Source organism: Salvia hispanica, chromosome 4 (genome assembly GCF_029641045.1).
Source record: "Salvia hispanica isolate PSC_SH4W2 chromosome 4, Shi_PSC_v1, whole genome shotgun sequence".
In the NCBI taxonomy this organism is placed as follows: domain Eukaryota; kingdom Viridiplantae; phylum Streptophyta; class Magnoliopsida; order Lamiales; family Lamiaceae; genus Salvia; species Salvia hispanica.
The window spans coordinates 14,487,729-14,508,760 of NC_142695.1; the positions used below are offsets into that span (position 1 = coordinate 14,487,729).

Genomic DNA, 21,032 nt, shown 5'->3' on the forward strand with positions numbered 1-21,032 from the left:
GTAGTGGGGCACTTGTTGATTAGATAGGCAGCAATATATACTGCCTCTCCCCAGAATTTGCTGCTCAAACCAGAGCTCAGAAGTAGGCACCTCACCCTCTCCAGAATAGTCTTGTTCATCCTCTCTGCAACCCCATTTTGTTGGGGGTTGGAGGGGACTGTCCTATGCCTTTTCATGCCCTTCTCTTTACACCACATGTCAAACTCAATAGAAAGATATTCTAGACCATTATCCGTCCTAAGGAACTTCACACTCCTACCTTTCTCTAACTCCACCTCCTTACACCACATTTTAAATTTCTCAAAAGTTTCTAATTTTTCTCTCAGAATATAAACCCACAGCTTCCTTGTATAATCATCAATAATAGATAAGTAGTATCTTCCTCCACCAACAAAATTAACAGGAGAAGGACCCCATAGGTCACTGTGTATGTAGTCAAGAGGAGCTGTAGATGAGTGTATACTTGTAGGATAAGGGGCTTTCTTTGCTTTCCCCAGAATGCAATGCTCACAGGGATCTAGCTTGCTGCTGCTTTCTCCAGGGATTAGACCCTTTTTCACCAATTCTTTCATACTTCCCTCAGCTGGATGGTCTAATCTCATGTGCCACAGCTTCATATTATCAGTAGATATTGAATGAATTTCTCCATCAACAGCCTCAGCAGTTAGATAGTAAAGTGTATACTCTCTTTCAGCCACCATGACATCTTGCTTCCCTGATTGCACTAGAATCTTTCCCTGGCTCATTAAGATATTGAAACCTTTCTTTTCAAGCACTCCCAAAGAGATCAGATTCCTTTTAACTTCAGGAATGAACCTTACTTCTGTCAAGATCTTTATAGAGCCATCTTGAAGCCTCAGCTTCACATTCCCAAATCCTCTGATCTTACAGATGTGATTAATTTCAAGTAGAATTGTTCCATCAGCCTCCTTGAGATCATGAAACCAGCTCTTGTTGGGACACATATGGAAACTGCACCCAGAATCCATAATCCACCTCTGATTTACCCCCTTATCTACTACATTCAGAAGTTGGGCTGGAGGATCTACACCCTCTACACAATCAGAGGTGTTTTGTCCCTTGTCCTCAGATGCTTGCTTCCTCTTCCAAGCAAAGCAATCTTTCTTTAGATGCCCAGGCTTCTTGCCCCAGTGGCATGACCTGGTTTCTTTTTGTGTATCAAAGGTGGATCCCTTGGAATTTTCCTCATACTTCTTCTTGAACTTTGGCTTCTTGAATTTCTTCACATTTAGAGCTTCTGGGGCTTGTAGATCAGACCCCTTGCTGGTATTTCTCTGAAGCTCTTTGGCCATCAGAGCTGAATAGACCTCTGTGTATGTGATAAGCTTGTCTCTGCCATAGATGATGGCATCAATCAGTTGATCATAAGAGCTAGGCATGGCATTGAGTGTCAGGATGACCTTGTCTTCATCAGAAATCTTGACATCCACAAAGCCAAGATCATCAACAATCTTGTTAAACTCCTCCAGCTGCTCTGTGATGGACCTATCCGCAGTAAAACTGTAGGAGTAGAGCCTTTTCTTCAAGTAAAGTCTATTTGCTAAAGACTTAGCCAAATAGACTTCATCCAATTTCTGTAGAATCTCCAGAGTTGTCTTGGATTCTTAAACTTCTCTCAGCACTTTGTCTCCCAAGCACAAGATCACTGCACTGTGGGCTTTGAGTTGCATTTCATCCATCCTGGCCTGAGATTTCTCATCAAGAACTGGAGCCTTCCCTTTCTCCGCAGGTGTAAGAACTGCAGCTAAACCCTGCTGAATCAACACAGCCTTCATTTTCATCTTCCACAGACCATAATCATTTTTACCCGTGAATTTCTCTGCATCTAATCTCGCTGCCATCTCTGAAAATCGGCTGAACACTTCTGGAAAGACGCAACTTCGAATTTCCCACAGACGGCGCCACTTGTTAACACAGCAAGATCTAAACACTTTAATTATCTCACACACTCACAGTATGAATAATCTCACACACACAGAAAAACACACACTAATCTTGAAGAAGAACGAGAGAGAGTTTCTTGGAGAAAAGGGATTCTCTTATTGATTAATTCTGACTCTAAAAGATACAATAACCGAGCTACTTAAAGCTGGCATAAAAGTGGTAACTGCCACTAACAAACTGAAAACAAGAAACAAGAAACAAGAGCCTCAACGGCTACTTTCTAACAACCTAACTAACTCCAACGGTTAGTTCCTAATCTTGATTTCTGCTTCCATTCTTTAACTCTTCTAGAACTAGGATCTGAATGTGCACTCATTCTCATAAAGGTAAAGGTTCTGTAAGATTAATCATCACTAGGTCATAGTAGTTGGATCCTAAAACTCTACATTCTTTTGCCTGCTTTGTATTAATTATTTTTACACATTTTGTTATTTGGTTATTTATTTCTGTCTAGTTTTATTGAAATCAAACAAAAAATCTCCGTGTCTCTAAATAGTATATGACGCTTAGTATATGATAGTCAGTTGCAATCTCATTCCCTGTGTTCGATATCCCGGTACTGACCATTAGCTATACTAGATTGATAAACACGGGATTTGCATGTTTTTAAGTCCTAGATTTGGCTCGTTTTAAATGTTAATCTTGAAAATTATGTTCTTAAATTGCATATATTATATATTTTGGTATTTTGACGTGTTTGTTGATAAACGATAGAAAAAGATAGAAAAAATGTGCAAAAGTGTCAAGGTTCAACAGCCTCTGTTCGAGCCCATCTGTCAACGAGTTTGAAGTCCAATCAGTGCTTAATATATATCATTCTCTTCGTCTTCGAAAGATCTTCACGTGGGTACCTTGAACATCTAAATCGGAGTTCCGTGGAGAAAGTTGTGGTCATTTTACGAACAATGCGCAGTGCAGTCAAAATTAGGCGGAAATTAAGGAATGAAAGAAATTATTGTCAAATCTCTCCTATTAATTGAGGATTTCGAATTTACCATCTTTTCCATTACTTAGAGGGTACTTTTTACCAATTATAAATCATTTTCAAGCCTATATATACCTCATAAGCTAATTCATAATATTGATCTCAGAGCCTCCAATCCTCTCCCTCTCCATACTTCTTCCATGCCATATTCCACACTTAAATTCATCCATTTTCCATTGGAGCGGAGCTCTACAGATCCAGACAAGAGAAGACCGAAGACTGCATAATTCAACCTTAGGTTTTGTTTTGTTTTACTTCATGTCTAGTACTTTTTGTTGTTTTTACTTGTCTATGAATATTAACATCTTTTGTAAAAATTTTGGTAACATGCTATGATTATAAGTTATTTATTCATTTATTTTTCCTTGTTAGCTCTTTTAGTTATTTCGATTTCTCTTGTGCTTATACATTTATTTGATTGACCATTTTATAAATTCATGTGGATTTTATTATAATACTCGGGAGATGAGTAGTTTAATTTGAAAGAAGAGAAATTGACATCTTTGCCAATATAATAAGGAGATTTTGAGCCTTTGAATGAAACAAATTTATCTTAGGAGCTTTTAGGAGTTGTTGCTTTACTTCTAGGAAGGACACTTCGGTAGGTAGCAATCTACAAATTGTATGCTTCGGGAGAAGATATAATTTTACATCTGTGACAGCTTAGTAACTCTAGAGACCATAATTTAAGAAAGTCCTTTGGATATTAACTTTTGATTGTAGATCCTAAAATTCTACATTCCTTAGTCTGTTTTGTATATTATTTGTTTTTACATTTTCTGTTATTTCTTTATTTATTTCTGTTTAGTTTAATTTATCAAAACAAAAATAAGTCTTGTGTCTCTAAATACTATATGACGCTTGGTACATAATAGACAGTTGCAATCTTATTCCCTGTGTTCGATATCCCGGTACTGACCTTTAGCTATACTAGATATATCTTGTATACTTGCAAATATTTTTAGTGCTAATAAATAGTGTATCAAGTTTTTGGCGCCCTGTAAACTTGCAGGTATTTTTAGTGCTAATAAATAGTAAATCAATGCCGACCGGCTGCCCTTGCCACCGCTGTGTGGGTCGGCATCGAACGGCGCCCATTGCAGGCGAAAAGATTACTTATATTACTAAGAGCATTCACAATGGGTGCCGACCGGGCGCCCGTGCAGGCGTCGAGCCGTCGAGGGGGGGGAGGGCGCTGAGGTGAAGGCGGTCACCGAGAGTGGGAAGGCGCTAGCTCAGTGCCTATTGCGTGCCGAGCGACTGTTGTCCCTCCGTGACGCTCGGATTTTGCACTGTTTTAAGGCCATTAATTGATCCGTTTTTAATGTCAAAGTTGCATTACATGTCCATTATTTGCATAATTTATCTATTTGGTATTTTGACATGTTTTGTGAGAAATGTGCATATTTGAGCCTAAAAAGGGAGTTAAAATGCGAAAGTTGGAAATCTGGAGTTTCAGGAGCGTCCGGCGACCGCCGCAACACTTCCGGCGACCGACGGCGCTCAGTGGCTGACAAAGACACATCCAGCGACCGCCGGTAAGTGCGTGGCAATTTCCACCAAATAGTCAGAAGCTTCGGATTAATGCGCGGCGACCGTCGGCCAAGGTGCGGCGGCCCGCCACAAAAACATGGCGCACGACAGCCTATGTTCAAACTCATTTTTCCAATGATCCTGAAGTCCGATCAGGAAGTTATACATTTTATTCTCTTCGTCTTTGAAAGAACTTCGTGTTCGTACCAAGATCATCTCAATCGGAGTACTGTGGAGAAAGTTATGGCTGATATACCAAAGTCGCGCAAAGTTGTCAAGTGCAGAATTCTAGGCGGAAATTTACAGAAGAAAAGAAGACATTACCTTGTCAAATCTTTTCCTTCTACTATGGGGCACGGAAATTCCATCTTTACTATTGCTTGGAGAAATTCTTTTACCAAATTTAAATCATTTTCAAACCTATATATACCCCATAACTTGATTCATAATATTCACCCTTCCATAGCTCCCAAAAGGGGAGCCTCCAAGGCTCTTCCCTCTCCACTCCATATTTTAATTCTTCCATCATTCTTGGATATTGTTTTATGGAGACTTCAAGATTCGACCTTGGGTTTTGTTTGTTTATTTCATGTCTCGTACCTTTAATTATTGTTTTAGTTCATCTGTCTATGGATTACTAAACAATAGAATTTTGCGGTTTGATAGTAATTACTCCCCACGTCCCACATAATTTGGGACACTTTGACCCGACACGGGTTTTAAGAAATCTAATGAAAAGTGAGTTGAAAAAGTTGGTGGGATGTGGGTCCTACTTTTAAAATATTAGTTTTATAATAAAATGTGAGTAGGAATGAGTTAGTGGAATATGAGGTCAACTACCAAAAATGGTAAAAGTGAAATGGGTAAAATTATGTGGGACGGCCCAAAATGGAATACTAGGTAAAATTATGTGGGACGGAAGGAGTAATTTTTATGTAGTTCTTTTTATGTTTAATGTTCATAACTCGTTCCCCTTGATTTTTCTTGAACTTTTGTTCGACTAATAGGTTGTTACCTTGATTATTGTCAATCTTTGATCGGTTATAGCTTTGATTGATTTACCTTATATGTTCATACAATAATTGTGGCGTGAGTATTGATGCATGATAGGAAGAAATCGTGGTAAAACTTGAGTCGGATGAACGTAGAACTAATTAGAATAACTAAAGAGTTAGTGAAATCATTATCCTTGAAATTCTTCTATTTGCCTGATTCAATATTATTTGTTTTATTTCTTTTACTTTATTTACTTTTGTTTAGTTTCAAAGCTAAATCTCTGTGTCTCTAGATAGTACTTGACGCTTATTACATGATAGCCAGTTGCAATTCTATTCCCTGAGTTCGATATCCCGGTACTGACCTAGCTATACTATTTTTGCCTTGTATATACGTGCAAGTAGTTATAGTGCTAAAAAATAGTGCATCACTCGTCGGACGATTTATTTATTTTTATTCAATAAAATACCCTACCCCCATTTTCCAAAATTGTAACACAATGAATATTTTCCAAAACTCTCATCAATGTCTACTCAAATGAACTTCTATATTTTTTCCTACAATTAACTTCAATTTTGTTGTTCTATTTCTAATGAAAACACCAACAAATTAAAATAGGAGAGTGAATTAAAATAGGAGGGTTGTTGGGAAGAATGTTGGGAGGGCTGAAGGTAGAGGTGCCCACGGTTCCGGAATCGGCGGTTACGGTTCGGAACTGCCGGTTCCGGTTTTGGAAATTTCCAAATCGGAACCGAACTGCGAGGGTGTTTCGCGGTTACGGTTACGGTTCCAAAAGCGCCGGTTTCGGTTTTGGTTTGAAAATTTTTGAACCTGAACCGAGCCACGGTTCAAAAATCGACGGTTTCGGTTCTCACGGTTTCGATTCGAAACCGCAACCGCTGGTTACGATTTTAGTTTTAACCACCGGTTCGGTAAACCTTGGACAGGTCTAGCTGACGGTATTTTCGGGAGGGCTTAATAAAGTGACATGGGGTATTTTCGGGAAGGCTGTTGGGAGGGTTGCCTTACTGTGGATGCTCTAAGGTGTTCAATATACTCCCTCCGTCCCCCATTAAGAGTCACACTTTTCCATTTCGGTCCGTCCCCAATTAAGAATCACACTTCATTTTTTACCATAAATAGTAAGTAGGTCCCACATTCCACTAACTCAATTCACTCACATTTTATTATAAAACTAATATAAAAAAATGGGTCACACATTCCACTAACTTTTTCAACCAACTTTTCTTTACATTTCTTAAAACTCGTGCCCGATCAAAGAGTGACTTCTAATAGGGGACTGAGGGAGTACTAAATAGCTCTAAGGTGTTCAATATACCAAATAGAAATTCATTTGCAATAAAAATATAAACGACAATGACCATTTTACCCTACCTATTCCTAACCGGATGTGCTGCCGTGAGTGAGAGCAGACTGAGAAAAAGCACATCTGTGCCGATGGAGATGAACCAATCCTTTTTCCCGATGGTGGAGCTAATCTACTTTTTTTTTTTATCATCGAAACTCCAATATTTGTTTACCCGAGTCATACAACAATATGGTACAATCGAAAAACAGAATTAATCCCTAGCACCAGCTGAAACTAAAATCTAATATCAATACAAGAACCGCCCATTTTTTTCCCAGAATTGAATCTAAAATTCGACTAGTTTATTTAATTGAGTGTAAGCTAAAATGAAGGTTAAAACAAGCCTAAAATCAATTCATTTGTTCAATTTAATCTAAAACTATTTAAGAATTTTAAATATTACTCAGTCCGTCCACAATTTAAAGAGTCTGTTTCTATTTTGGTTTGTTTACAATTTATAAAATCATTTACTTTGTTTCACTTTTAGTAGGTGGAAACCACATTGCATCAACTTTTTCCACTCACAGTATAAAATTAAATGGGTACTACATTCCACTTACTTTCTCTCTCTCTTATCCACAAAGTCAAACAATTTCTTAAACTCGTACCGAATCAAAATTACTCTTTAAATAATGGACGGAGAAAGTATATTTAATCTAATATTAGTATATTGCTAATAACAAAAATTCTAAACTTAACTCATAATTTTCAATCGAATCAATATCAATTAAATCGAGACAAAGTCATTAATACAATCTTTCAAGATTGATTTCACATTCAGTTTTAAAGCCTTATGAGTTTAATACCAATTCCTTCTATATGTGAATTTAAAGTAAAAAGGTATTAATTCACATATCAAATATTTGGAGTATTATGATTTTTGAGCTTATCATTCCTTGTGTGTTGTCTCATACTTACGCATTTCATTTTCAGACTTTCCCAAACTATTTACATTATTTTTATTTTAAATAAAAAATTATGATATTTAATTAAGATATTAGAGTTAGTTAGTGTGTCCCCTGTCTTATTATATTTAAAATTCTAATTTATTTACACGGTCAAAGTGAAAAGTGCAAATAGCATGAGCTGGAGGGAGTACACTCTTTATAAACTGCTGTATAATTTTGTCATTGTTTTAATACTCCATCCGTCCCACTCTAAGTGAGACAATTTCATTTTTGGAATGTCCCATTGCGAATGACCCATTTCTAAATATAGAAACATCACTCTCTCTACTTCTCCTCTTTCTCTACTTTATTATCTTTATTTTAGCCACGAAACAATACTCCCTCCGTTCCCAAAGAATATGCACTTTGGAGACGGCACGAGTTTTAATGTAAAATTGGTAAAACAAGAGAGATGTAGAGAGAAAAAGTAAGTAAAGTATTATTAGTGGAAAATGGGTCCCGCCTTATTAGAAAGAAGGCACTTTCCAAAATTAGAAAGTGCATATTCTTGTGGGACGGACTAAAAAGGAAATAGTGCATATTCTTGTGGGACGGATGGAGTATTACATACAATCTCGTACCGAATTAGAATTGCTCAATTTAGAGTGGGACGGATGGAGTACTTATACTCTTTCCGTCCCCCAAAAATAAATCTCAATTCATTAAAGAGAGAAAAAAAATCCATAAATAAAAAATTTTATTTTTAAGAAAGGAACTAAATTATATTTTAAAAATGGAGGAAATATTATTTTTGCTACAATAATATAATCGAATTAATGATGCATTGATTCGACCAATTAAATCATGAATGAATAACCTCATCAGTAAACTGGCCAATCTGATTTAAAAAAAACATTGCTGCATGAGTTCATCAGCAATGACACGGAAGTAACGACTACTCTACCACCGTACATTATTTCGAACTCCCTCCGTTTAATAGTAGTAGGGCATTTATTTTCGGCACGGAAATTAAAAAAAATGTATGTGATATTAAATAAAAAGAAATAAAATATTACTATTACGGAACGGATGAGGGAGTATTTTATAGAGTTAAGGTCAAATATGGTCCTAAACACATAGCCGTTTAATCAATTTGGTCCTGAACATTATCTTTTTGATTATTTGGTCCATCACAAATGAACTCGGACCAAAATCACTCCTAAATTGACAAAACTGTTAAAAGTAACGGTAAAAATAACGTCAAGCAGGTGTTTAGCCGATTTTGACCAAATTAAATTACTAATTTTAATTAGTTACACCTAATTAAAGTTATTAAATTAAAAAATTAAACACTCTCCCTCTTCTTCAAATCCCACCCACGGTGACCTTCCCCTCCTCAACATCGCCGGCCAAGACGCCACCGACGCATTCGTCGCCCACCACCCCGGCTACGCCTGGTCCCACCTCGCCCCCTTCCACAACCACCTCCACCTCCACCTCGCCTGGTCTCGCCTGTGACGGCGCGTTCCTCCACGCCCTCTGCGGCGGCGGCGGCGGGTGGTGCGCCGCAACCAATTTTTGTTAATCGTGGTTGATTTGCAGGTACCCGACGTTTCCTTTACAACACCTACAAATACCACAAACTCCATCGCCAAAAAACATCCGCTCACAAAATATCTTCTTTCCTAATTCAATCAATTACAGTGTATCTTAATTTTTTCCCCAAATTTCGCATCTCACAAATTCATCAATGGAGAAATTCGAGCAATCCGAGAGAGTTTTCAGCCACTTCGATTCGGACATCGGCGGTAGAATAAGCCCCGAGAAGCTGCGGCAATGCGTTGCCTCGATCGGCGGTGACATGGTAGCGGCTGAGGCGGAGGTGGCGGTGGCGCTGACGGATTCAGAGGGGGACGGGCTGTTGAGTTTGGAGGATTTCATGAAGGTAGTGGAGGGGGCGGGAGAGGAGGAGAAGCAGAGCGTTTTGAAGGTGGCGTTCGAACTCTACGCGCCCGAGGGAAGCTCGTGCATTAGTCCATAGAGCTTGAAGAGAATGCTGTGTATATTGGGGTGGAGAAGAAGTGTTCACGGCTGCAAGAATATGATCGCCCCTTTTGATCTTAATGGTGATGGAGTGATTAATTTCGATGAGTTTAAGATTATGATGTAGTTTTGTTGATACGTCTCAGATTATGGAGGTTTCAATTTTTTACTTAAATTATTTTAGAATAATAATATTTATATTTGAAATAAATAAAAAATCTGATAAAAATATTTAATTCGGTCAAAATCGGCTAAACACCTGTTTGACCGTTACTTTTAACGGTTCTGTCAATTTAGGACCGATTTCAGTCCGAGTTCATTTGTGAGGGACAAATAATAAAAAAGATAATGTTTAGTACCAAATTGATAAAACGGCCATATGTTTAGGATCACATTTGGTCTTTACTCTATTTTATACTCCCTTCATCCCTTAGAAATAGGTCATATTTCCTTTTTCGTCCGTCCCATAAAAATAGTGCATATTCATTTATGGTAATCTTTTTTCTTCTTCTCTTTTACTTTACTCCCTTCATCCCATTTTAGGAGTCCTGGTTGAGTTCGGCACGAGTATTAAGAAATGTAAAGGAAAGCTGGTGAAAAAAGATAGTGGAATGTGGGTCCTACCTTTTTATACTCCCTCCGTCCCAATAAATATGAAACATTTGGTTTACGGCACGGGATTTTATGCAGTGTTGTTTTGTGAGTTGATGAAGAGAGAGTAAAGTACGAGAGATGGAAAAGTAGAGAGAGTGATATTTCTATTTTAGGAAACATTTCATTTTTAATGGGACAACCTAAAAAGGAAAACGTTGCATTTTTAATGGGACAGAGGGAGTATTAGTTTTATAATAAAATGTGAGTGGAAAAATGTTATTAGAATGTGGGGCCTAATACCTTTTATGGAATATTCTAATCGGGACTCCTAAAGTGGGACACCAAAAAATAATAAACCAGGACTCCTGAAGTGAGACGGAGGAGTATTATTTATGGTTTCACCACCCACTATACAATTTCAATTATTTTTTCTTCTTCTCTCTTAATTCTTAATTTATCAATTACACATTAAATAATTCTTAATTTATCAATTACACATTAAAATTCGCGTTAATTCCGAAGGCTTATTTCTATTGAGCGAAGTGTAGGTAAAAAGTCAGTCCACTCTCTTTCTACTAACATTTTACTAAAGTATATTCCATCTAAAAAGTCAGTCCACCCTCTTCCTCTCTCTTTCTCTCTCTCTCTCTCCCTCTCCATCCCCTCTCCCTCTCCCTCTCCTTACACCGTCACAGACACACATCAGATGTCTTTCTCCCTCTCTCTATATCTCAGTCCTTTTTGAATCTAATGGCGTCGGGAGAGTCTATATTAGTATTCTTCCTGCAAATCTTGAAGGAGGAGTTGAAAGGTTACAAGGGTCTGAAAAATGGAGAGCAACGTGAGTTGGAGCTGCTTGGGAAAGACTTTGGTAGGTTAGAGGCATTCCTGAAGGATTCAGTCGCTGTGCCCGACAAGACTCAACTCTTCAGAGAAACGGTGAAGCAGATCAGAGAGGTTGCTTATGAAGTCGAAGATGCCATCGAGATGTGTTCCACCAAGAACGCTGCAGCAAACACCAAGAGTGTCTTCACCCGCCTCCGTAAATGGTTTAGCACCAGCATCGCAGAGCAAGTTAAGACCCTAAGAGAAGTAAAAGTCAAACCCATTTTAGATTTAATCGACAAGGATTTCAGTAATATTGACAGATCCATCCCGTCCACAGGCAGACCCTTTACGGAAATCAATTTGGTAAACATTCCTGAACTTTCCATTTTCTTTTTCTTTCCTTTGCCTTTGTTTTACGCTCTCTTGTCTCTTTTTAAAAGTAGACTCATTTGCTATTTGAGGATAAATTTGAAAAATAAATCAATTTTATTTATGAAACTTTTTCCTTCAATGAGTGGGTTCCATTTTGTATTTACAGTATGAGTGAGAAAGTACTTTCCCTATCCCATAAAAATAGGGTATTGGGCTGATACGAATTTTTATGTGTAATTAATAAAAAAAAAAATTAGTTGAAATAAGTAGAATGTGATGAGATTCATAAATAATACTCTCTTCGTCCCGGATAATTTGAGTCAGATTGACCCGATACAAGTTTTAAGAAATACTCCATGTTTAGCTTTGTATTAAATGAAGATATGTAGTGAAAAAGGGTTCCACATTGAATGGTGGGGTGTGTGAATAGAATGGTTTTTTTATGTCATTTTTGGTAATTTTGAACTGGGACAAATTATGTGGAATGGACTAAAATAAAAAATTGGGACAAATTATTTGGGACGAGGAAGTAACGGAGAACATAAGAAAAAAAAATTCATAAATGAATATAGACTAATTATATGAGCGGAAAAAAAATAAATTTCAGCCTATAAAAATGGAAGTAGTAGTAGTACTTTTTTTAAAAACCAGATTACTGTATAAGTTTCCCTAGCAATACTGCACTTTTCTTCCCTCTCTAAACCTGCACCGACAGATCTTAAATTGTGGACACTCTCTATATCCTTAATTTAGCTACTCCCTCCGTCCCATAGAAGTTGGCATACTTTGAAAATGTCACGAGATTTTAAGAGGTTTTGTTTTGTGTGTTAAATGGAGAGAGAAAATATAATTTTTATATTCATGTGAGAGAGAACTTTTTCTAAAAAGGGAAATGTGACATCTTTTGTGGGACAAATTAAAAAGGAAAGTGTGTCAACTTCTCTGGGACGGAGGGTGTATTATTTTCAAATAAAATTGTGATATAGATTTAATATCTATCTCAATGTCGTAGCTGGGATTCTTGCTAAAGACCTAAAGGTTCCCTGGTTAAAATAGTTTTATCACTTTATGTCTACAGTTTACACATAGAACAAAATTTGAGATAGATATTAGAAATTATATTTCTATACATAGAAGCATGATTTTTGCAAAAGACGACGGGACAAAATGTAGTCAATTTTTCCAGTACAACTTTAATTGCTTTAACCAAAAGTGTACCTGGTAGGAATTAGAGCTGTTAATTGTGTGGTTGGGCTCGGTGAGGGCTGGCTCAGGCCTCGCCCATCAGCTAAACAGAGCGATCATGGACTAGGCTCATAGGTTGAAATGAGCTTGATATGATCCATTTTCAAACCCAGGCCCAGTCGAGCCGAGACCTAGGATTAGCCCAACCCATACCCAAATGAAACCAACAATTATAAATCTTACTTTATACCCTATTTAGAAATGTGATCAAATGAAAACTCTAAATATTGTATAAACTTAAAACTATGATCTGGACCATTGAAAAATGTCAACAGATCACATACAAAACATCAACAGGAAAATGTCAACAATAGTCATTGATTGATGTTGTGTTGATATTGTGTTGATAATATGTTAATATTAAAATCTTGAAATTTTACATTGAAACAGTGTTGAAGCTGTGTTGAAGCTGTGTTGAGGAGTTTAGAGTTTGTACAATATATAAATTTGTATTTTATCACTACTCTATTGTACTATGCCTTTATAATATTAATTAACATAATTAATTATATTTATTCTAAAATTGTTTTATTAGTTTAATTTTTTTTAAAATTATTCCTTACATATATTCTAAAAAAATTGCAACAAGATAAATTCGAATATAAATATTCAAAATATTAATGTAATTATTTTATAATGAATATATCTCGTTTTTTTTTTAAAAAGTGGGGATGTGAGGAGAAATGATTAGAAGATATAGAACATCAACTTGATTAGAATTTATTGAAATTCTGATATGCATAACTTCTGATTTCTGGTTTTCATTATGCATATTTCTAACAATTCTCTCATTATACAGGATCAATCAATTATGCAAACGCCTGTAACTGTTTTAGCAGATAATTCAACGGGGCAACATTCTGCAACCACGGCACAGAATGAGGATCAGTCAAACATGCTAGATAAAGTAGTAGATTTTGAAGATGAAGCCACCATTATGAACAATCTAATGGAACCAACGGATAAACTTGGTGTTATCTCCATCCATGGAATGGCAGGCCTCGGCAAGACAACACTAGGGCGGAAGATTTTTCATGAGAAAACAATCTGTCGAAAATTCCCACTACGCATTTGGATTGCCGTTACTCAGAAGTTTGACAGTAGGGATGCGTTTCTCAAAATTATGGAAACACTTACCCCAGGGGGCACGTCTAGCCCGACAGACCAAGAGTTGGTCACAACACTTCGTCGGTGCTTGGCAAGTAAACAATTCTTGCTAGTTATGGATGATGTTTGGACAATGAAAGATTGGGAAGTTATACAGAAAATCTTGCCAGAGGAAAACATGGAGAGCAGAGTCCTAGTAATCAGTCGTCTGAGCAATATTGCTAAACAAGTTAATATCAAAAGGGAACCTCATGAAATGAGTACTCTAGGAGAAGGGACGAGTTTGGAGCTTCTGAAATTGAGGGTTTTCGGTGATCTTAAGAGCTGCCCTACGGAGTTGGAAGACATAGGGCTGGATATAGCCAAAAAATGTGGTGGATTGCCGTTAACAATTGTGTTGATTGCAGGAATTCTTCAATATCAGTACACCAAAACACGCGCACCCATTGGTGTTCAAAAGAACTGGTCGACCACCTATGAGAGTATGAATAAGATATTAGAGGACGACGAGGACAAACTCATCTCAAATGTTTTAGAAATGAGTTACATTACCTTGTCCGGGGACATGAGATTGTGTTTTCTTTACACAGGGTTGTTTCCTGAGAAATATGAGATCCCCGCCTCAACACTGATCCAGCTGTGGATTGCAGAAGGATTCATACGACCAAGGCAAGGGAGCTTTGAAGAAGTTGCAGAGAAAATCTTGGAAGATCTTATCAACAAGAGCTTGTTGATAGTGACAAAGAAGAATCTCGATCAAGTTAAAACATGTCGTGTCCATGATATAATACGTGAATTCTGCAAAGCCAAAGCTAGGGATGAGAATCTATTCAGAGTAATTAAAGAATCGAATGAAGGGGTACATGACCCTCCACTTTCTGAGTTACAAACATTCCGGCGTCTTTGTCTACATTCTGATCTCTCAAAATTCCTCTCTGGAAAACCAAATGGACCACTCGTCCGTTCCTTCATCTGTTTCTTGGAGAAACCTTGTAACTTGGATCCAATGCAGATTTCAACCATTCCTTTCGATGTGCTTAGGGTTTTGAACTGCAAGTCCATCAGATTCGGAGAATTTCCCAAGGTCACTGGACTAATTTTGTTGAAGCACATCACTTTGTCTATTGATAAGCTTGATGTTCTTCCAGAACAAGTGTCCCAGTTGGTGAACCTGCGGACTCTCATAGTGATAACAAATTCACTTTCCATAACAGTGAAAGCCAATATATGGAAGATGAAGCAGTTGACACGTTTCAAAACTAAAGCAGCAATTATCTTGGATGAGAAGAATTGGACTGGTAAAGCTTGTGAAAACCTCCACACGCTTAGCAGAGTGTCGCCCAAATCTTGCAAGCCAGCTCTCTCTAAAAGAGCTCCTAAGCTGAAGACACTGGGGATTCAAGGGAAAGTAGCAAATCTGTTGGATACATTTTCCCTGCAGGATTTCCAATTCCTTAAAAAGTTGAAGCTAGTGAACGAGTTAGCACCTTCTCCACTGGCCCTCACTAGACCAGATTGCTTCCCCCTAACACTCGAGAGCCTTACCTTATCGAGCACCAACCTGAAATGGAATGATCATAAGTCCGCATTGGCAAATATCAGCAGCCTTAAGGTCCTCAAGTTGAAAGATAATGCATTCGAGGGAATCCATTGGGACGTGGATATTAACTTTGCAGAACTCCAGTTCTTGCTGATTGAAACCACAAATGTGGTTACGTGGACGGCCTCGGCTACTCATTTCCCGAAGCTTAGGTGGCTTGTAATTAAATCGTGTGGGCAACTGCAAGAAATACCAGTGGGTCTGGCGACAAACCTGGAGAAGTTGGAGATTGAGAACATCAAACAAAGTGTAGTTGAGTCAGCAAAGGCAATAGAGTCAAACAAAAGTCTGGCCGTACAGAACCAACCATCCATTTCGAGGGTTCCATTTACTCTCACCATTGGCACCATATGGTTCTAATCAGGTACCTTACATGTCTAATAAGTCATTTAGCTACGTATCAGTTTGAAACTGTTTTTGAAACTCACTGCTAAAGCACAGTGGGACAATCTATCAATGGAGACTGCATAATCAAATCAGGACAGACATATATCAAGAGCCATCTCTTGTAAGGCCTGTTTATCATCTTCTCACAACATCAAGTCATGAAAAACTGCAAAAAGGTTAATGTTTTATGCTTCTTGTAATAAAGTAATAGACACTTTAATTGGTTGTGTTTTGTGTAATGGAGAATATGATGGATTCGATATTAACTTCTCCATTATCTTTGTGTTTGCGTTTGTGAATGGGGTTTTTGGGCCTGATGTTTTTCTAGCTTCTTATCGTTTGGGATTAATTTCATGAATAGTTACTGAACCGTAGTGTTTGTATAAAATTGGTTACTAAAATTTGATTTGTTTTAATAATAAAAAACTTTACATTTTATATTATTTATAGTTTAATTCAATTTTATTAATTTTTTTAAAATGCCACATAATATTTTCTATTTATGTTAATCATATAATCCATTTACAATTCCTTTTATTTCCAATTCCTTCTTTATTCCACATATTTTTGGGATGAAGTTGTTCAGATTGATAATTAAATTCAGCTTGATTCGACTTACTATTTTCTATTCTCCCTGTCCAAAATCCGATTTTGCATGGTTCTCCCATTTTAACCTGCCTCAGAGATAAAATTCCTACTCCAAGATTTTGCAGAGGATGAACAGTTTTCATGGATGGAGCGATGCACGTCTTTGATGCCAAGCAAAACGTTATTATGTATAGACAACCTAGTTTGCCCTTTTATTCCTTCTCCTAATCCATCTTCATAACTTTTCACGAAGAAGATCCCAAACAACTTTCCTCGCAGTGAGTTAATAAATACTACTGTATGAATATTCGTACAAGAAAATTGCTAGTTGGTTGTAATAACACTAGTTTTTTGACCAATTAATTTCACACTTGCTGGTTTCGTTCTTTGGTTGCTGGCAATATAACGTCGAATCCATGGTATGGCATCTTCGTTGGCTTTTATCATTATGAAGAAGATGAGCCTGTATATGATTATCATGCTGAATATAATGCTCAAATCAACCCATTTCGATTGATGAATGCCGATTTGAAAAGTGTTTTCCAAAATAAACTCTCCTGAGAGCTTAGGCAGATTAGGTGATATGTCGTCGAACATCAACCCTTTCAAATCATTCTTGTATTGCCCCTGCATTAAGCGTCATGTCATAAACTCACTCCTTCTCTTAATAATAATCCCTATTTCCATTTTCATTCTTCCCTTAAAATTATACACATTCTATTTTAGGAATTTTTTTCAGTACAATGAGGTAAGACTCATTCTCCACTACTAATAATAATTCAATCACTTTTTATTTCTATCTCTCATACGTTACTTGTGTGCTGTGGATTAAAATACACGCCCCTATAAAAGTTCTTATTTTTATAGGACGAAGGGAATACTCGATTAATTTTGATGTTTCATGCATATGCATTGATTGATTGCACATTACCTGTATAGCCCAGAAGTGAAAACTTATGTATGACAAAGGATAGCGCCAGACAGGCTTTGGCATGTCATTTGGGAGTCGGAAGAAGCCAGCCGCAAGCATAAATATTCCCTACAACACAGAGTGGCATTGAAGCCAAATATAATACTACTACAACGAAAATCAGACAGATGTTCTATTTCAAATGCATAAAAAAATTAGACAAGATCCTAGATGTCAAAGTAGTCTCCCAATTCCCATTTTCTACTAAGCGTGGGTTGTTAACTTAGCAACATAAATACATGAATAATTAAGCACCAAATTGTATGTATATATACATCTATAATCTCAAGCTAGAGATTTCACTATGTAATTTTCAGATATCATTACAATGAGGGGGCATATATATATGTATAGGCAAAAACAGTGAACCATAATCTTAGACATAATAGGAATCGGGTTGAACCTAAATATATATTGTACGATAAGCCCAACAAGATGATAGATATTTTATGTTATAAAAAACTAGCAAAAGAGAAAAGGAAAGAATTGAAGAGTTATGTTTGGACAGCTTAGGCACCTGAATTCCGGCGCCGACGACGATCCCCAAGTGGTAATCAGGAACAACACTAGCTATGGCCATCATGAGGCTCTCAACCACACTCAAACAAGCATATAGGATCAATATGAAGTATGCATAGTGCCAGAAACCAGAGTGGAACCCCACCATGAAATAGCAGATTGTTGCTGTCATTACATTCATCACTATCAAATATGGCATTGCTGACAAAGTGTTGCTTACAACAAATGCAGCCGCACCGTAGTGCCCGTTCAGCCTCTCCCTTTGGAAAACCTAATCAAATCCACTTAATTTAGCAAATTTATTACTTCTTCATGGAATTAGTCTACTCATTTGGTGAGACTGAAATATTTGAAATTAAATCACTATTTAAAATTATAGGTTACCTTCATATCCTCCACAAAAGAGGGGTAGCCTCCGATGCACATCATGGTTACAACCGCAACGACGAAAGACGAACATGCTCCCCTCGCCTGCATTTCTCAATTATTATTGTTGCTACTTCAAAACATTAGACAAGAGTTGAAAAGAGGGAAACTACACAAATTTGTGAAAGTAAATAGTAGTCCAAAGTTGTACTTATATGAAATGTTACCTGGATGGAAGTATAACCAGTTCCTATATCATAGTAAACAGATCCAACACAGACTGCGGCAAAGATGTATAAGACAAGCCTCAGTCGATAATACCCAAAATCCCTCCACATATTAACAGACGATCGCTGTGTCAATGCCATCGCTTGTCTCAAGAAACTCGCCTCGCTCCCTACAAAATCTGCAACATCTCCTTTCTATATATGCAAAAACAGAACAAAACTTATATTACTACTTTTTTAGATAAAACAACCCAACAAAATAGATTGAATATATTATAGGCCAAAACTAACTTACAAGTTTAGATATTTCCTCAATCTTTTTATTTGCTGAATAATAATATTCTGAGTTATGATAAGAGTCTACGAGAATTTCGGTAGCTTCAGCTATTGTTATTTTGTCTAGAGGATCACCATCTGTCTCAAACTGGATCAAAATTAGGATTAGAACCATAATTTGTATATATCGAAAGGTACCAAAATGGAACGAAAAATCCATACCTGCAGCTTCATTGATCCTCTCAGAGTTGCCTTCACTTTGTCGAAATCAGAGTTGATGCAATGGATGAAGTGATCGGCCGGGTTCCCGAATTCAGGGCATGGAAAACCGGCTCCAGCAAAGAACTGTGTACGATTAAATTAATCCTCCAACATATTTCTCATATTACAACATAATTAATAGAAACATGCCTGGTCAGCTTTTGATGCTTGGCCAAAATAGACTGTTCTGCCACGTGAGAGCAAGCATAGTTTGTCAAACAGCTCAAACACTTGGCTGCTAGGCTGGTGGATCGACGCTATCACTGTCTGTTGATCTTTCGCCAATCCGCGCAGCGTCTGAGTCACAAAGTACGCCGCCGCACTATGCACCTCACAACATATTAATCAAACAAGGCAATACACAGGAATGGATATTGATAGGAATGAGATATTTGACCTGTCTAGTCCACTGGTTGGTTCATCAAGAAAGAGCAATTTTGGCTTCATGAGGATCTCAAGTGCGATGCTGACTCTTCGCCTTTCGCCTCCACTGATCCCTCGCAAGTGCCAGTTTCCGATCACTGTATCGGCACAGTCCTGAAGTCCCATTTCTAGGATGGTGTTTTCTATGATCTCGGACTTCTCGGACCAGGGCATCCCATCCGGGAGGCGGATCCGAGCTGAATACGCAATTGTTTCTCTAACGGTTAGAGTCCCAAGCAAGCTCTCATCTTGTGTTACATATGCCTAAAACACCAAATAATAATAGTTATCAACATTTGTTAAAGATAGGATGGAATAAGCATTGTATCGAATTACTCACAACGGTTCGAAAAGATAAGTTGGCCTTGCGGCCGTTGAGGAGAATAGATCCAGAGAGGAAGGCATCGGGGGAGAGGCGGCCGGATAAGGCATCGAGCAGCGTGGACTTGCCGGAGCCGGAAGGTCCGATGAGAGCGGTGAAAGTTCCTGGCTGAGCATAGCCGGATAGTTGGTTGAGAATAGTGTGTGTTTTCCCGATCTTCACAGTTAAATCCTTCCACGCAAGACTGCATGCAGCTGCACATTCCATCTCCATCATCTTGGCCCTTTGAGTTTGACCATGTTAAAACTCTTAAAAATCTTGTCTCACATCGAGACTTAGGTGATGATCCTAGCTATTCTATATAAGTGTGGATAACCCTCCCCTATTTCTAATATGGTACTGTATTTCATTAATCAAATGATTGAGGATCTTTTAAAAATTACTGATCATAATATTCGTTAATCCCAAATCAATTTTAGGACTAATTCTTCAATATAAACATTTTATTACTAAAACGCTGCGATTGACCTTCTTCAGTAAAATTAAAAGGAAAGTAAGAACAGTTTCAAGAAGAGATAAATTAGTTTAGATTGGAGATCGTGGACACAACTAATGATATCAACTCATATAATCCATAATTAAATATTTTGAGTAAATATATGAAAAAGATCCGAAACGACACCATAGTGGCACATGCATTTGTCAACGGGATCATGGGCCCAAGGAATGTAACCATATAGAGCACCTAGGGTTATTATATGATTAATTAAAATATATCACGATTCACGAACATAAAAGAATTGGGTATCCAATGAAGCATGACCATTGTCCATGGTAATGTGTATTGTGTTAAGAATATTATAATTCACATCCTCAATTGGTATTACATATGGTGGTAGCCAACAAACTAATCAAATTCACTATTGTAGTAACTTTTCACTTTAAAAAGGAAATTCTTTCACTCAAAATCAGCAATAACCTAATCAAAAGAAATAGTAGAAGCAATGTGACAAATTTAAATTCTACGGGTTTTTGGTTAATTTTTAAAGTTTCTAAATAATTTATTAGTTATTTACCTAATTTTCATTCTTTCAAACATCGCTTTTTGCCTGTGTAAAAAAAGCCCCAAAATATTTAATTTACAATAATCAGCAGTCAACACCACCTTT

The 21,032-nt window shown here is 37.3% G+C and overlaps 1 protein-coding gene and 2 pseudogenes across 3 annotated transcripts; 2 read left to right on the forward strand and 1 right to left on the reverse strand.

Annotated features, from left to right (window-relative positions):
* Positions 1 to 9,156: 9,156 nt before the first annotated feature.
* LOC148927309 (calcium-binding protein CML38 pseudogene) lies at positions 9,157 to 9,905 on the forward strand (annotated as a pseudogene).
* A 1,067-nt stretch (positions 9,906 to 10,972) lies between these two features.
* LOC148927310 (putative late blight resistance protein homolog R1A-10) lies at positions 10,973 to 16,238 on the forward strand. Of its 2 annotated transcripts, XM_089057188.1 has the most exons (3): positions 10,974 to 11,563; positions 13,617 to 15,888; positions 15,966 to 16,238. In XM_089057188.1, exons 1-2 carry the CDS (start codon positions 11,123 to 11,125, stop codon positions 15,882 to 15,884), a joined length of 2,709 nt encoding a protein of 902 aa, XP_088913314.1. In that variant the 5' UTR covers positions 10,974 to 11,122; the 3' UTR covers positions 15,885 to 15,888; positions 15,966 to 16,238. The 2 variants fall into 2 exon arrangements, with proteins under 2 accessions (XP_088913313.1, XP_088913314.1); XM_089057187.1 differs by having other exon boundaries at positions 10,973 to 11,563; positions 13,617 to 16,238.
* A 528-nt stretch (positions 16,239 to 16,766) lies between these two features.
* On the reverse strand, positions 16,767 to 20,139 carry LOC125194705 (ABC transporter G family member 11-like; annotated as a pseudogene). Its single transcript, XR_016128933.1, has 9 exons — positions 19,882 to 20,139; positions 19,516 to 19,805; positions 19,080 to 19,440; positions 18,877 to 19,005; positions 18,582 to 18,776; positions 18,373 to 18,459; positions 17,987 to 18,259; positions 17,431 to 17,538; positions 16,767 to 17,126 (listed from the first exon to the last, which is right to left on the reverse strand). The product of XR_016128933.1 is annotated as an ABC transporter G family member 11-like (transcript).
* Positions 20,140 to 21,032: the final 893 nt, after the last annotated feature.

Coding starts and splice junctions, on each gene's coding strand:
- LOC148927310 (XM_089057187.1), top strand. CDS start 11,123: ATGGCGTCGGGAGAGTCTATATTAGTATTCTTCCTGCAAATCTTGAAG. Junction 11,564..13,616: donor CCTTTACGGAAATCAATTTG/GTAAACATTCCT, acceptor CTCATTATACAG/GATCAATCAATTATGCAAAC.